This window comes from Vombatus ursinus, unplaced genomic scaffold (assembly GCF_900497805.2).
Source record: "Vombatus ursinus unplaced genomic scaffold, bare-nosed wombat genome assembly UNPS02014786.1, whole genome shotgun sequence".
NCBI lineage: Eukaryota > Metazoa > Chordata > Mammalia > Diprotodontia > Vombatidae > Vombatus > Vombatus ursinus.
Window position 1 is genome coordinate 18,724,267 of NW_020954564.1, and position 14,030 is coordinate 18,738,296.

A 14,030-nucleotide genomic window follows, 5' to 3' on the forward strand; every position below is an offset into this window, starting at 1 on the left:
TGGTTCAAAGAAGGAATAACATATACACTCACTTAAGTATAGAAATCTATCTTACCCTATAGGAAGTAGGAGGGGTAAGAGAGAAAAAAAAGGTAGGGGGTGGATATAAGGGAGGGCAGATTAAGGGAGGGGGTGATCAGAAGAAAAACACTGGTGAGAAGTGAAAGAGAGAAAGGAGAGAGAAAAGCATAAAAGGGGGGAAAATAGGATGGAGAGAAAGACACACTTAGAAATCAAAACTGTGAATGTGAGTGGGATGAACTCTCCCATCAAATGGAAGCAGATAGCAGAGTGGATCAAAAACCATAATCCTCTAGTATGTTGTTTACAAGAAACATTTTTGAAGCAGAGAGATTCACACAAAATGAAGGTAAAAGGCTGGAGCAGAATATATTATGCTTCAACTAAAGTAAAAAAAAAAAGCAGGGGTAGTAATCTTGATCTCAGACAAAGCAAAAGCAAAAATAGATCTAAATAGAAGAGATAAGGAGAGAAGCTGCATCCTGCTAAAAGGTACCATAGACAATGAAGTAATATCATCACTAAACATATAGGCACCAAGTGGTATAGGCATCCACATTCTTAGAGAAGTTAAGTGAGTTACAGGAAGAAATAGACAGCAAAACTATCCTAGTAGGAGACCTCATCCTCTCCCTCTCTGAACTAGATAAATCTAACCACAAAATGAACAAGAAAGAAGTTAAGGAGGTAAATAGAATTTTTAAAAAGTTAGATATGGAAGACCTCTGGAGAAAAATGAATGGGAATAGAAAGGAAAATACCTTTTTCTCAGTGGTACATGGCAGCTATACAAAAATTGACCATGTACTAGGGCATAAAAACCTCACAATAGAATGTAGAAAGGCAGAAATATTAAATGCATCCTTTTCAGATCATGATGCAATAAAAATTACATGTAACAAAGGCCCATGGAAAGATAAACTAAAAATTAATTGGAAACTAAATAATATAATCCTAAAGAATGAGTGGGTCAAACAACAAATCATAGAAACAATCAATAACTTCATCCAAGAGAATGACAATAATGAGACAACATACCAAAACTTATGAGATGCAGTGAAATAGAATGCAGTTCTTAGGGGAAATTTTATATCTCTAAATTCTTACATGAATAAAATAAAGAAAGAGGAGATTAATGAATTGGGCATGCAACTAAAAAAGATAGAAAAAGAACAAGTTAAAAATCCCCAATTAAATACCAAATTAGAAATTCTGAAAATCAAAGGTGAGATGAATAAAATTGAAATTAAGAGAACTGTTGAACTAATAAATAAAACTAAGAGCTGGTTTTATGAAAAAAAACAGCAAAAATTAGATAAACCTCTGGTTAATTTGATTTAAAAAAAAGAAAAAAGAAAACCAAATTACCAGTATCAAAATGAGAAGGATGAATTCATCACCAATGAAGAGGAAAGTAAAACAATAATTAGGAACTATTTTGCCCAACTGTATGCCAATAAATTTGATGATCTTAGTGAAATGGATGAATATTTACAAAAATATAAATTGTCCAGATTAACAGAAGAGAAAGTAAAATACTTAAATAACCCCATCTCATGAAAAGAAATTGAACAAGCCATCAATGAACTCCCTAGGAAAAAATCTCTAGGGCCAGATGGATTTACAAGCAAATTCTATGAAACATTTAAAGAACAATTAATTCTAATACTACATAGACTATCTGGGAAAATAGGTGAAGATAGAGTCTTACCAAATTGTTTTTACAATACAAATATGGTGCTGATACCTAAACCAGGAAGGTCAAAACAGAGAAAGAAAATTATAGACTAATTTTCCTAATGAATATAGATGCAAAAATTTTAAATAAAATATTAGCAAAGAGATTACAGCAACTTATCATGAAAATAATACACTATGACCAGGTAGGATTTATACCAGCTGGTTCAATATTAGGAAAACTATCAGCATAATTGATCATATCAACAACAAAACTAACAGAAACCACATGATTATCTCAACAGATTCAGAAAAGCTTTTGACAAAATACAACACCTATTCCTATTAAAAACACTAGAGAGCATAGGAATAAATGGAGTCTTCCTTAAAATGATAAGTAGCATCAACCTAAAACCTTTAGCAAGCATCACATGTAATGGGGATAAGCTAGAAGCATTTCCAATAAGATTGGGGGTGAAACAAGGATGTCCATTATCACCACTGCTGTTCAATATGGTACTGGAAACATTTGTTTCAGCAATGAGAAGAAAAAGAAATTGATGTATTAGAATAGGCAAAGAAGAAAAAAAGCTATCCCCATTGCCTCCAAGAGCAAATGCAAAATTCTATTTGATATTTTAAGCCCTTCATAACCTAGGCCCCTCCTTCCTTTCTAGCCTTCTGATACCTTACTCCCCATTATATACTCTTTGATTTAGTGACACTGGCCTTCTTTTTGTTCCAAGAACATAATAATCCAGTTCTTGGCTCTAGTCTTGACATTTTCTCTGGCTGTACCCCATGCCTGGAACCTCTTCCTTTTCAGTTTCATCTACTGACCTCCCAACTTTCTTTAAGTCCCAACTAAAATCTCATCTTTTACTTCAAGCCTTTTCCAACTCCTCAGTTCTAATGCCTTCCCTCTAATTCTCCTAATTTTCTAATCATCCTGTTTATAGTTTGTTGGCATGTGCATGTATATATACACATACATATAAATGTATATATGTGTGTGTATATGTATATGATATCATTTCTCTATTTGATTGTACGTTTCTTGAGGGCAGGGACTATCTTTTGCTTCTGTTTGAATTCCCAGGGCTTGGCACCTACCTGACATATAGATTGATTTCTAAATAAATAATCAATTATTTTTCTGTTATTCTTTCTGGTTTTCATTCTATTCTCTGGATTAAAAAAAATCTTCAATGAGTCTCTTTTCTTTAACTTTTCTTTTTCCTCTTTTTCCCCTTAACCAGTAACTTTCTCTGCTTCCCACCCCTGCCAGACTTGAAACAAAGAAAAGTTTTGTGAAAGTATGCATGGTCAAGGAAAGCAAATTCCCATGTTGGGTGTTTCAGAAAGTGTATGCTCTTATTCTGCATTCTGAGTCCATCTTCTCATCTTAATAAGAAATAGATACAACAATGAACACAACAAAGACAGAAAAAAGAGCTAGATTATCTAAAGCATACACAGAGGAAATCTGATGCAAGTGAGAAAATTTTAGGGCATTGAGCTATTAATTCACGAGTTATCTGTTGTTACCAGAGGCAAGGAAAAACAGATTTGGGGCCTTTCTAATACCTAAAAAAACAACAACTATGGGCAGGACTTAGTATTGTTTAATTTGATATTGTTAGAGAAGTTCCATTGTTCAGTTTCATGGTTGTGATGAGAGAGACAAAGATGACAGGACAGAGAGGAGGGTAAATGACATTTATGTGAGAGAGACTGAGGTGCAATCAGTGGTAAAAGGAATATTCTAGACACAAAGGAAACTGGGCAACTTTTAGCAGATAGAAAGGGCCTGGATGAAATAGAGAAGGTCACTGGTAGTGGGATATGGGCTATTCCCACTTATGGAGTAGGACTCTTGTCTTGGTGATACAAGGTTATATTGGAGTACTGATAAGTTGTCTAGATTTCAATGATGCTAATCTTCTGGCTTCCATTTAGAAATACTGAGGATATTGTGGTCCCCTATTGGCTCCCAGCAGTGATAGAGTTAAATTTTACTCTGTGTCCTGGGGATATTTTTGGGAAGAAGCATCCTTCTTAAACTGTCTCTTTTTCCTGAAGGATAGATGAGATACTGTGATAAATAATGAACCTAAAGGTATCTCAAGAAGAGCAGTAATGCCCTCTCTCCAAGATGAACTCTCAATTTTCATCTGCCAGACATCTATCAGTCAATGCACAGAGAAAAGAAAATCCCCAGTGCTCCTCAAAATATTCACTTTATGACATGGAATTTTAGCATAACCAGCTAACATCTGGGTCCAACATTTGTGGCAAACCAATATCCTGCAGTTATGAAAGTGCATTGTTATGATGGCAAGACTTGGTCTTAGATGTTGGAGTCTCATGTCACTGTTTAGTGCTTATAGAAGAGAATTTCTCCTTCTGTGAGCCCAAAGCTCCAACTACAGATAATGATCTCTCCATTGGGTTACAGAATGGGATAGGTGGCCTGGGTCGCAATACCACAGTGGTTGTTTCTGTCCTTCGCAAGATACATGTAGCCTCTGTCGCCCCATGTCACACCAAAACTGAAAGGGAACAGAGCTGGATGAGTGCATAAATAACTGTAAAGGGAGTCAACTTTAGTATTGTAAGTTGATTATTTTCATTCTCTATCTTCATTCTTGGGACTATAAAAATGAATCCAAAGGGCCCATATAAAGACTGGGATTTGAAGAAATCATGAGGCACATGGAAGATAGGAAATTGGCTCAATATTTAAACTGCAACTATGGCAGAGGAAACTGAAATTTAGTATGAAGACTCAGAGAGAATCAATTCCTTGTTGATCAGTACAGCAAGTGGAGAAAAGCCAGCTTTGTCAAGGAGATATGAAACTCTCCCTCACATGGACAGGCTTGAGAAGAAAAATCCAAATGAGGGTCCAGGTTGTTAAATCTAGGCAAACTCCACTGAGTAAAAGAGCCCACATAGCCTCTCCCTCTTTCACAAGGAACATCTTACACCTTTGTCACATTCCATCATCCATTCCCTATGTTTAAGAATCCAGTATTTCTTCCCTCCATATTGATTTTCTTCAAATCCATTCACTACATATCCATATGCTCCTTCTGATTCAATCACTATATTTTCAGTTTCTTCTTCTTCTCTATATCCAAGCAACATGGTTCAAGTCATTTTCATTGCAATATGGATCAATGTGAAATCCTAGAGAATGCAAGAAAAAAGCTCTTTGGGTGAGTTAGGTAACTCAGTGAAATGAGCACCAGGCCTGGGAGGACCCAAGCACAAACAGACACTTCCTAGCTGTGTGACCTTGAGCAAGTGACTTAACCCCTGTTTGCCTCAGTTCCCTCATCTAATATGAGAATGATAATAGTATTTATCTCCCAGAGTTTTTCCAAGAATCAAATGAAAGATAATATTTGTAAAAAGCACTTAGCACAGAGCCTGGAACATAGTAGGCACTACGTAAATGTGATTATTATTAAGCTCAGTCTGACACATTGGGGCATTTATTTTTTTGACATCATATCTGACTGACACCATATTTGGCTGACCCCAAACCTCTTCGATAAAGATAGAAGGCCCTCATTGCATGTATTGTTACAGTCACTGGCCCCACAGTTGCCACAGCCTTCATTAGAGTTCTTCATCTCCCTTGGGAAGGATCACATAATTTCTCATTCTAAGAACCGGACATAGACATCTCTGACAGCAATACCAATTTTTCTGGAAAAGATAGTCAAGTGGAGGAAGTCAGCAGAGGTTTGGAAAGGGAAGACACTAACTAGGAATCTGAGAAACCTCAGTGTTGAGTCAAATTTTTATAGATAGACGATTATGATCCTGCTGTCATAACCTGTATATTAGGTTTCAGGAATCTCTGCTTAAGGGTTCCTAGTTGTCGTCTCCTTAGAAAAGCAAAATTATAAGACAAGCTATTTATTAGAGGGACTTCCTAAATTATTCATCAGTTTACTTCAAACTTGTATGGATTTTGTAAAAAATAATGCCATCAACACAATCTTTGTCAAATTCTCTTCAGGTATTTTTTTTTTTTGTTATTGTTGTTGCAGTCACATGCCATAGGAGTATACTTGAGTATAGAAAGTATTCCCTTCATAAACCTTTTTATTGGTTTCATGAGTAACTTGGTCCCCTTGGTCTTATCTGCAAGGCGGAGGACCTGAGTTTACCTTTCCCCAGTCTTGGCAAAATTGGCCAGCCCACTCTCAAGGATGTCAATGCAGAGTGTTTCTTCATTTACCTTTTCCATATATGGGTAGCAGGACTCAGTTGTTATGTCCCCATTTTGTATAATATATCTATAGGTTTCAAGGATATATCCCCCAGTACAGTTGCCAGCACCAGAACAGTCAAGTAGTTGCTGGGTACTCAGTTGCACAAGTCTTACTGTTTTCCGGAAGAACTGACCTTCCAGAGCTCCAGTTACAGAGTATGCCCAGCAGGAGTTACAGTCCCCCTGAAAGATAAGAGAGCAACTAATTGATCATTGTACTCAAACTGCCACAGTGCTTAATTAGTGCAAGACTTTCAACTTAACAGGACTGATCAATATTTGTTGGAAGAACAAGAGAATTCATGGGAGGCAAGGAAAGATCTTGTAAGAGTTCTGGTTTTGCTGTCACCTAAGAAGGATTCCCTTGGTTTATGTTCCATGCTTGCTCATTTACTGTGAAGGTGGCATGGCCAATACCCTGCACCCAAATGGTCAGTCACTCAAATTCTCACTATTTTCTTGCCCAAATTCTTGCAGGATAAATGCAAACCCCAAAGAGTAACATAAAATGAGGGATAACACCTGGTCTGCAACAGGGGTCACAAAGCCATGCTCCCTCCAGTCCAGTGATCTGGGAATGTCAGAGTAAGTTGAAAAAAACTGGGCTGCAGTATCTCTCCTTTCCCTCAGTGATATGGAAGGGTTCAGCATTTTCTTGAATTCCTCTCCAGTCTGAAAGAATGGCAAGCTATCTTATGTGGGACACAGAATCAGTGTTCCTTTTTTTAGAGAAAGGTAATTGTTTCTGATGACACAGTTTCCCTGGCCACACTTTCCAGTACTGATTGCACTTTCATTTATTCCCCTTGGCTCGTTGGTTGAGGTGGGAGAGTTAGAATACTCTTTGCTCTCCACTGTTAATTCTCCATTCCCATTCCTCCTTCACTTGGCAATCTCTCTTCCTTTGAGGTTTCTGTTATCTTATCTACTACCCAATCAAAATTCTGGTAACTGTTGTCTATAGACCCCAACCCCCAGGTCACTCTCCTTCCTTCCTCAATAGGTTTGATGCCTGGCTTACAGTTGTTCTCTCCTCCCCAAGTCCTACCCTCATACAAGGGGAATCCAATGTACATACTGACGCTCCCTCAAAGTCTTTAACTTCCCACTTCCTCAGCCTATTCACCTTCCATGAGTTGCTCCTCCATCCCACATCAGCCACACACAAAGATGGTCATAGCCTCAGTTTTGCCATCTCCAACAAATATGTTCAAGAATTCTGAAATCCTTTTATCCAAACATAATCTATTGACTTTTCACCTCTTTCTCTGCTTTCCCTTATATAACCCTGTTGTTTATTCTCACCATGACCTCCAATCCCTTCACCTCTCAGTTCTCTTCCACATCATCTCCTTTGCACTGACTACTCTCTCTTCTCCTCCTCTTCTGGACCCTTGGTGAAGCAATTCAACTCCACATTGTCCTCCTCTTTTGGAGACATCATTTCACTGATTACACCCAGTCAAGCCTCAGCTTGAATCACTCCTGCCATTCATCCCTTTCCCTCCTTCCTATTTGCTGCTGAATGAAGGTAGAGAAAATCACACAACCATCCCAACTGGGTCCACCATAAATTATGTTGTATAACCTCCCCTGGGCACTCACTGCTGCTAGGCAATCCCTTATTAACTCACTATCCCACTTTACACGGTGGCTCCTCCAAACCTTTTCATCTCTCCTCAAACCTCTCATTGTTCCCTTTCCCTCCATTACCTCATTGGGGAACCTTGCCTCATATTTTATAGAAAAAAATACTCGTCTCCTATCACTGAGATGCCTTCTGCCGCTTTTTCCTGCTTGATCCTTGTTTCATATAATCAAGTGGCCTTACTCCTTACCACGGCTAACCCCTCTACTTGTTCAAATAATCCCATTCCACCCGATCTCTTCCAACATATTGCCGGCTCTGTCATCCCCACTCTTAGAATTTTTTCAATCTCTCCCTGCCTACTGGCTCATTTCTGACTGCCTACAAACATACCTATGTCTCTCCTATCCTTAAAAAATCTTCACTTGATCCTTGCATTGCTGCTAAGTATCATCTTATTTCTCTTCAGTCCTTACCAAAATTCCTCAAAAAAGTTATCTTCAATAGGTGCCTCCACTTTCTCTCCTCTCTTCTTAACCCCTTACAGTCTGGCTTCCCAATTTATTATACTACCCAAACTGCTCTCTCCAAAATTACTAATGATCTCTTCATTGCCAAATCCAATATCTTTTTCTTTATCTTCATTCACCTTTACTTCTCTGCAGTCTTTGACACTGTTGATCACTCTCTCCTCTGTAGTATTCTCCTCTCTTTAGGTTTTCGGAACACAATTCACTCCTGGTTTTTCCTCTACCTATCTGGCCATGCCTCTATCTTCTTTGCTGTATCCTTCTCCAGATCAAGCCCTCTTTCCCTATGTATCTCTCAGCCCCCTGTCCTGGGCCCTCTTTTCCCTCTAAACTATTTCAATTGGTGATCTCATCAGGTCCCATGGATTTAAATAAAATTTCTATGCTGATGATTCTGAAATATATCTTTCCTGTCCTTCCAGTGACTCTGCTGACCTCCAATTTCCCATCTCCAACTGCCTTTCAGACAGTTCGAACTAGACATCGAAAACTCAAACTGTCCAAAACAGAACTCATTTCATTTCCCCCTAAACCCTCCTCTCCTCCTAAATTTCCAATTACTGTAGCAGAAAACACTATCCTTTCAGTCCTTCAGGCTTACACCTAGGAGTCATCCTGCATTTCTCAACATCTATCACTTCCCATATCCAAACATTTGCTAAGGGTTAAGATTTTATCCCTGCAGTATCTCTCAAATATGCCCCCTTCTTTCCACTGACACTACCACTTCCCTGGTATGGGCCCTCATCACCTCATGCCTGGACTATTGCCATAGCCTCCTGGTGGCTCTGCCTGCCTCAGGTCTCTGCCAATCCATCCCCTATTAAGGTGATTTTTCTAAAGTACAGGTCTGATCATATCAGCCTCTATTAAATAAACTCTGGTGTGTATCTATTGCCTCTAGGAACAAATACAATATGCTCCCTTTGGCCTTCAGAGATCTTCATAACCTAGCCCCTTCCTTCCTTTCCAAGCTTCTGTTATGCTACTCCCTATGAGGTGTTCTTTGATCCAGTAACAATGGCCATCTGTTTGTTCTATGAACTAGCCACTCCATCTCTCAGCTCCAGACTTTTTTTCAGATTGTCTCTCTTGCCTCTAATGCTCCCTCCTCTATTCCAACTTGACTACTGACCTCCTTGCCTTCCTCTAAGTCCCAACTAAAGTCCCACCTTCTACAGGAAGCCTTTCTTTACCTCTCTTAATTCCAGTGCTTTCCCTCTTTTAATTATTTCCTATATATTCTGTATGTAACTTGCTTTGTATAAATTTGTTTGCATGTTGTCTCCCCCATTAGACTGCAAACTCTTGGAAGGCAGGGACTATCTATTGTCTTTTTGTATCCCCAGTTCTTAACACAGTGCCTGGCACATAGTAGGTGTTTGATAAATGGTTATTAAATTAATGAATTTACCATACACTTATCATGTCCCCATAAGCATTCATCCCTAGGTAGTAGGTCAGCTTCCCCTCCTTATGCAGGAGGTTCTGCTCATTAATGAACTTCAGGTTCTCCTCCCATACATTTCTCCTAAAAGAATCCTCCTTCTATGAGAAAATTTAGAACAATAGGCAGTAATGTTAACAGAGGGATAGCCACGAACTCTCTTTGCCCTAGAGTTCTGAGTGCCCAATCTCATTGTCTAGACCCTAAACTCTTAAAGCATGGGCATGTCTCATTGGGAACATAAATTGCCTCTTCAACAGCAAGCCAAAGTTTAGTAACCTTAAAGTGGTCTCTATTTCCTTGCCATATATAATTCTGAAATATGGAATTGGCAACCTTACCCAGGAGGGACCTCAGGGGTCATCTAATCCAAACCATACCTAAGTGGTAGTCTTCTCTAAAATCTTTTTGAAGACATGTCTTTCCCTTTGAGGTCCTTGGCCAACTTAATACATACCATGGCAGCCTAAGCCACTTAGGGACAGCTCAACTTGGTAGTCAGTTTCTCCTTATTATTGAGTCAAGATCCACACATTCCAAGCTTTTCTCTGAAGGCTTCCTTGTGCAGAAAAGTAAACTAAGTTGGATAGCTTTCCCACACGGATATGCACTAGAAGTCACATATGATAGTCATAGGTGTTACTCTTCTGACTTCAGCCCTTCAAGTGATTTCAAGTAAAGAGAATGTGTCAGGGTTTTAAAGTCTTTCAGCTTGATGGTAGCAGCCATGTTATGGCCAAATCTCATTCTATCAATGTGATTTCTCCAATTGGTTACCAAAAATTGACTTAATACTTAAAGTGGGAGGTCTCACTGTGGCAGAGTTCAAGGAACTATACCCTCACTCAGATTTTTGAGGTATGCACATTCCCATCCATTACCCAGAAGGCTGTCACAAAAGAGATATCACCTACCTCAGTATAGTTCTTTTCATATGTGTACTTAAACAGTTCCCATTTGGTGTCCAGCTCTGAGTTTCTTGTGGGAAAACAATATGAAAGTGCCCAACAAAGGGAAACTAGACAGAGAAATAGTCTCATGGTGGTTACCTTTTGCTACTTATGAAGTTTTCAAAGACTCTTCTTTCTGCTGGAACCCATTTAAAAAACATTCACAAAGTTTTTATACAAATGTCTTACCTCACCTTTACAATATACAAAAACCTCTTTGCCCCTTCACGCTCCTGTCCAATATCTTTGGATAATTGAATGAATGATAAGGCCACTCATTCCAATTTTTTGTTCACATAGAGGTCAAAGTAGTTGAGAGAGTGAAGTTAGAATGAAAAGTGGAGGTTATGTTGGTGGTCAATGCTTCCTAAGTGCCTAGTCGCCCTTCCCCTCATTCCTCACTCTGTCTTCCATTTCTAGGCTTATGTGATGCCAGTATTCCAAGATTTTTACTTCTTTCAAAATCTGAATCTTTATATATAATTTCTTTAAATTCTAATCTCTTATATACAAAGATTGTTACTGAATGATACCAAGCATGGGCAGCAACAGCTTGGAGTTCACGTTCATCTCTCCCATGTGAAACCCTTTACAAAATACATGGCACATTTCTTCTGCTCTTTGTTTTTACCTATGCACCCAGATATTACCCCACTGCTAAGAGAAGGCCCAAAGCTACCCTATAATTCACCTGGCAAAAGAAGTTGCAGCCACAAGGGAGAGGAGAGGAAGGTTCTTCACCAATGCTGAGAAATCTGACCTTCTCACATCCCTAGAACTCTATTTATGCTCCGACTTTGGGTTTAGCTCCTTGCCTTTTCCTCATCCAGTATTTATACCTTGTCTTCAGCCTAACTAGCCTCAAGATTGAATATCCTGTAGAAAGATCACAATTTACTTAATCTTCAGTGCCTGAGGCATTAGGGAGGGGCTGAAAACCAGATCAATATATCTTTGACAAGCCTTAAGCCATTTTGGATGAAATTACTGATTGATGAATTATTGACTGAAATTATGCACATTCGTAGGTGAGTGGCATAGGACGTCCAAAGAGAGCATGAGGTATAATCTCTTCTTAAAATCAAGCTACTTGAGGTTCAGGTGCTTCTGTCCCAGAAGTTTGCAGTCTTAGATAGGGGCCCCCTCAGCAGTGGCCCATACTGTTTTTCTCCCCTCCCCTTAGTCATTCTTGAATAATTGAGAATTATACCCCTGCCCTTTTGTGACAGACAAGCTGTAGGTGCCCTTTATTTTAGAGAAAGTAGTAGGCCAGGAATAGAATGGAAAGATCCTTTGATGACAGGAGGGCCCCCATCCAGGGCAGCTATCAGCCAGTTAAGGAGAGGTTCTTGGCCACTTTGAACATATCCCTTCTATAAGAAAAGATGCAATGATAGCAAGCCAAATAATGAAAGTTCACTTCTAACTTATATTAATGAGTTTCCCAACTTGCAATAATTACTGTATTGCGAGAATGAGAAAATTATGGAAACACTGAGTATAGAAATACTTGAATGGGCTTCAAAGTATATTGATCAAGGCAGCCTTGTGCTTGGAGGAAACAGCATTAAATTAATTATCAAGAGAGGTCTACGTCAGGAGTCATGAAAATAGGAGAGTAAAGAAAGCATTTACTGGCCTTGGTACTGGGAATGTGGAAGAGAGCCCAAACTAAAGATTAAGATTTGGAGAAATAGGGAACAAAAGTCCTTAAAATGCCAAAACATTGAGCAATTTTATTATTGGTAAGATGGACAGAAATTGACTCCATGTCTAAACTTCCTAACTGAAGGGAAACAGAAAACTCTTTTGTAGGGTGCCAGAAATTCAGAAGAATCATCTCTGTCAAGGTTATGTCCAGCTCCCCCCAGATGGAATAAGGTGAACTGAAAATTAGGTGAGAAAATTATAAATGTTGGTGGGGATGTAGGAAAATTGAGACACTGATGCATTTTTGGTGGAATTGTGAGCTGATTCACTCATTCTGGATAGCAATTTGGAACTATGCCTAAAGGGCTATGAAACTCTTTGACACAGTAATACCACTACTGTATCTCAAAGAGATAAAAAGAAAAAGAAAAAGAACTAATTGGTACAAAAATATTTATTGCATCTTTTCTTATCATGGCAAAGAATTGAAAATAGGGGAATGCCTATCAATTGAGGAATGGATGAATAAGTTGTGGTGTATGTTGTTGCTGGAATACTATTATATGATAAGTAGAATTCTCTCATAAAATCCTGGGAAGACTTACAGGAACTGACACAAAGTGAAGTGAGAAGAACCAGGAGAATATTGTACACTGTAACAGCAATACTGTATGATGATCAACTGTGAATGACTTAACTATTCTCAGCAAGACAATGATCCAAGACAATTCTGAAGGACTTATGATGAAAAATGTTATCCATTTCTAGAGAAAGAAATGATGGAATCTGAATATAGATGAAAACATACTTTAAAAAACTTTCTTTAGTTTTCTTGTTTTTTGTTTTTTTTTTTTTTTAGGAGGGGGCCCTATATTTTATCCCCCAACATAAGTAATATAGAAATCTTGGAGGGAAAATGGAGTCACCCAAGGATTTTAAGCAAGGGAGTGACATGGTCAGAATTTGCTTTAGGAAGGTTAATTGGCAGCTGTATGGCAGATGGTTCAGAGAGGGGAGATACTGAAAGGAGGAAAGCTAATTAGGAGGCTGTTGCAAGAGCCATGAGAGCTGTTATGTTGGTTTGAATTTGAATGATCTCTATGTGAGTGGAAAGAAGAATTCAAGGCATATTATGGAGAATCAACAAGACTTGGGAACTGATTGGATATGGTGGCTACAGGAATAAAAAGTCATGGAATGCTACAAAGTTGACAGAATGGACACCTGGAAATAATGGTTCCCTCAAAAGAAATAGAGGTTTGGAGGATGGTGTACTCAACAGGTAAGATGATGAGTTTCATTTTGGACACACTGAATTTGCAATGACTACAGAACTACCCAGGAAAAACCAAGGAGTTGTTGGTGAAAGGAGGTTTAGGAAAGAGTTTGAGAAAGAGATTAAGGTTGGATACATAGATTTGGGCATCATCTTTGTAAAGATGGTACTTATACCCATGGGAGCAAATAAGATCTCCAATATAGTTCTTATAGAGAGAAAAAAAGCCTAGGGCAGAGTCCTAAAAAGCATCACACCAAGGAGGCAGGAGATGAATAATGATCCAGTAAAGGAGACTAAAAAGAAGCAGTCAGGTAAGCAGGGGAACCAGGAGAGAATGGTGTCCCAGAAAGTTCAAATAAAATGTGGGCTGAGAAAAAGCCACTGGGTTTAGCAGTTGAGAGATTTTGGAGGACAGATCACTGAGGAAAGAGGTGCCATGAGTTCTTGGAAGTCAATAACTACGTAAGTGCTTGTGACAAATTTTAGGACTAGTATTTTGAGTAGGGTCAGATACCTGGAGCTGCCAGAGCCATCCTGTGTAGTTAATCCCAAAGAAGCTCAGATTCTAGGACAGGTGAAAGCTATTTCCTTACGTTATAC

At 38.7% G+C, this 14,030-nt stretch overlaps 1 protein-coding gene across 1 annotated transcript; it reads right to left on the reverse strand.

Moving 5' to 3' along the window:
• Window positions 1-4,150: 4,150 nt before the first annotated feature.
• On the reverse strand, window positions 4,151-10,591 carry LOC114047014 (cathepsin L2-like). The gene is made up of 5 exons (XM_027867658.1): window positions 10,466-10,591; window positions 9,524-9,652; window positions 6,509-6,658; window positions 5,883-6,169; window positions 4,151-4,250 (listed from the first exon to the last, which is right to left on the reverse strand). The coding sequence occupies exons 1-5, from the start codon at window positions 10,589-10,591 to the stop codon at window positions 4,151-4,153; spliced, it is 792 nt and encodes a 263-aa protein (XP_027723459.1).
• Window positions 10,592-14,030: the final 3,439 nt, after the last annotated feature.

Bases quoted from the DNA above. Each gene is read 5' to 3' on its own strand.
- LOC114047014 (XM_027867658.1), bottom strand. From the start codon at position 10,591: ATGAGACTATTTCTCTGTCTAGTTTCCCTTTGTTGGGCACTTTCATAT. The intron at 6,659-9,523 runs GTATGGTAAATT...CCATTCTTTCAG, and splicing joins CTTATGGGGACATGATAAGT to ACTGGAGAGGAATTCAAGAA. The intron at 6,170-6,508 runs GTGTTATCCCTC...CTTATCTTTCAG, and splicing joins TGACCCCTGTTGCAGACCAG to GGGGACTGTAACTCCTGCTG.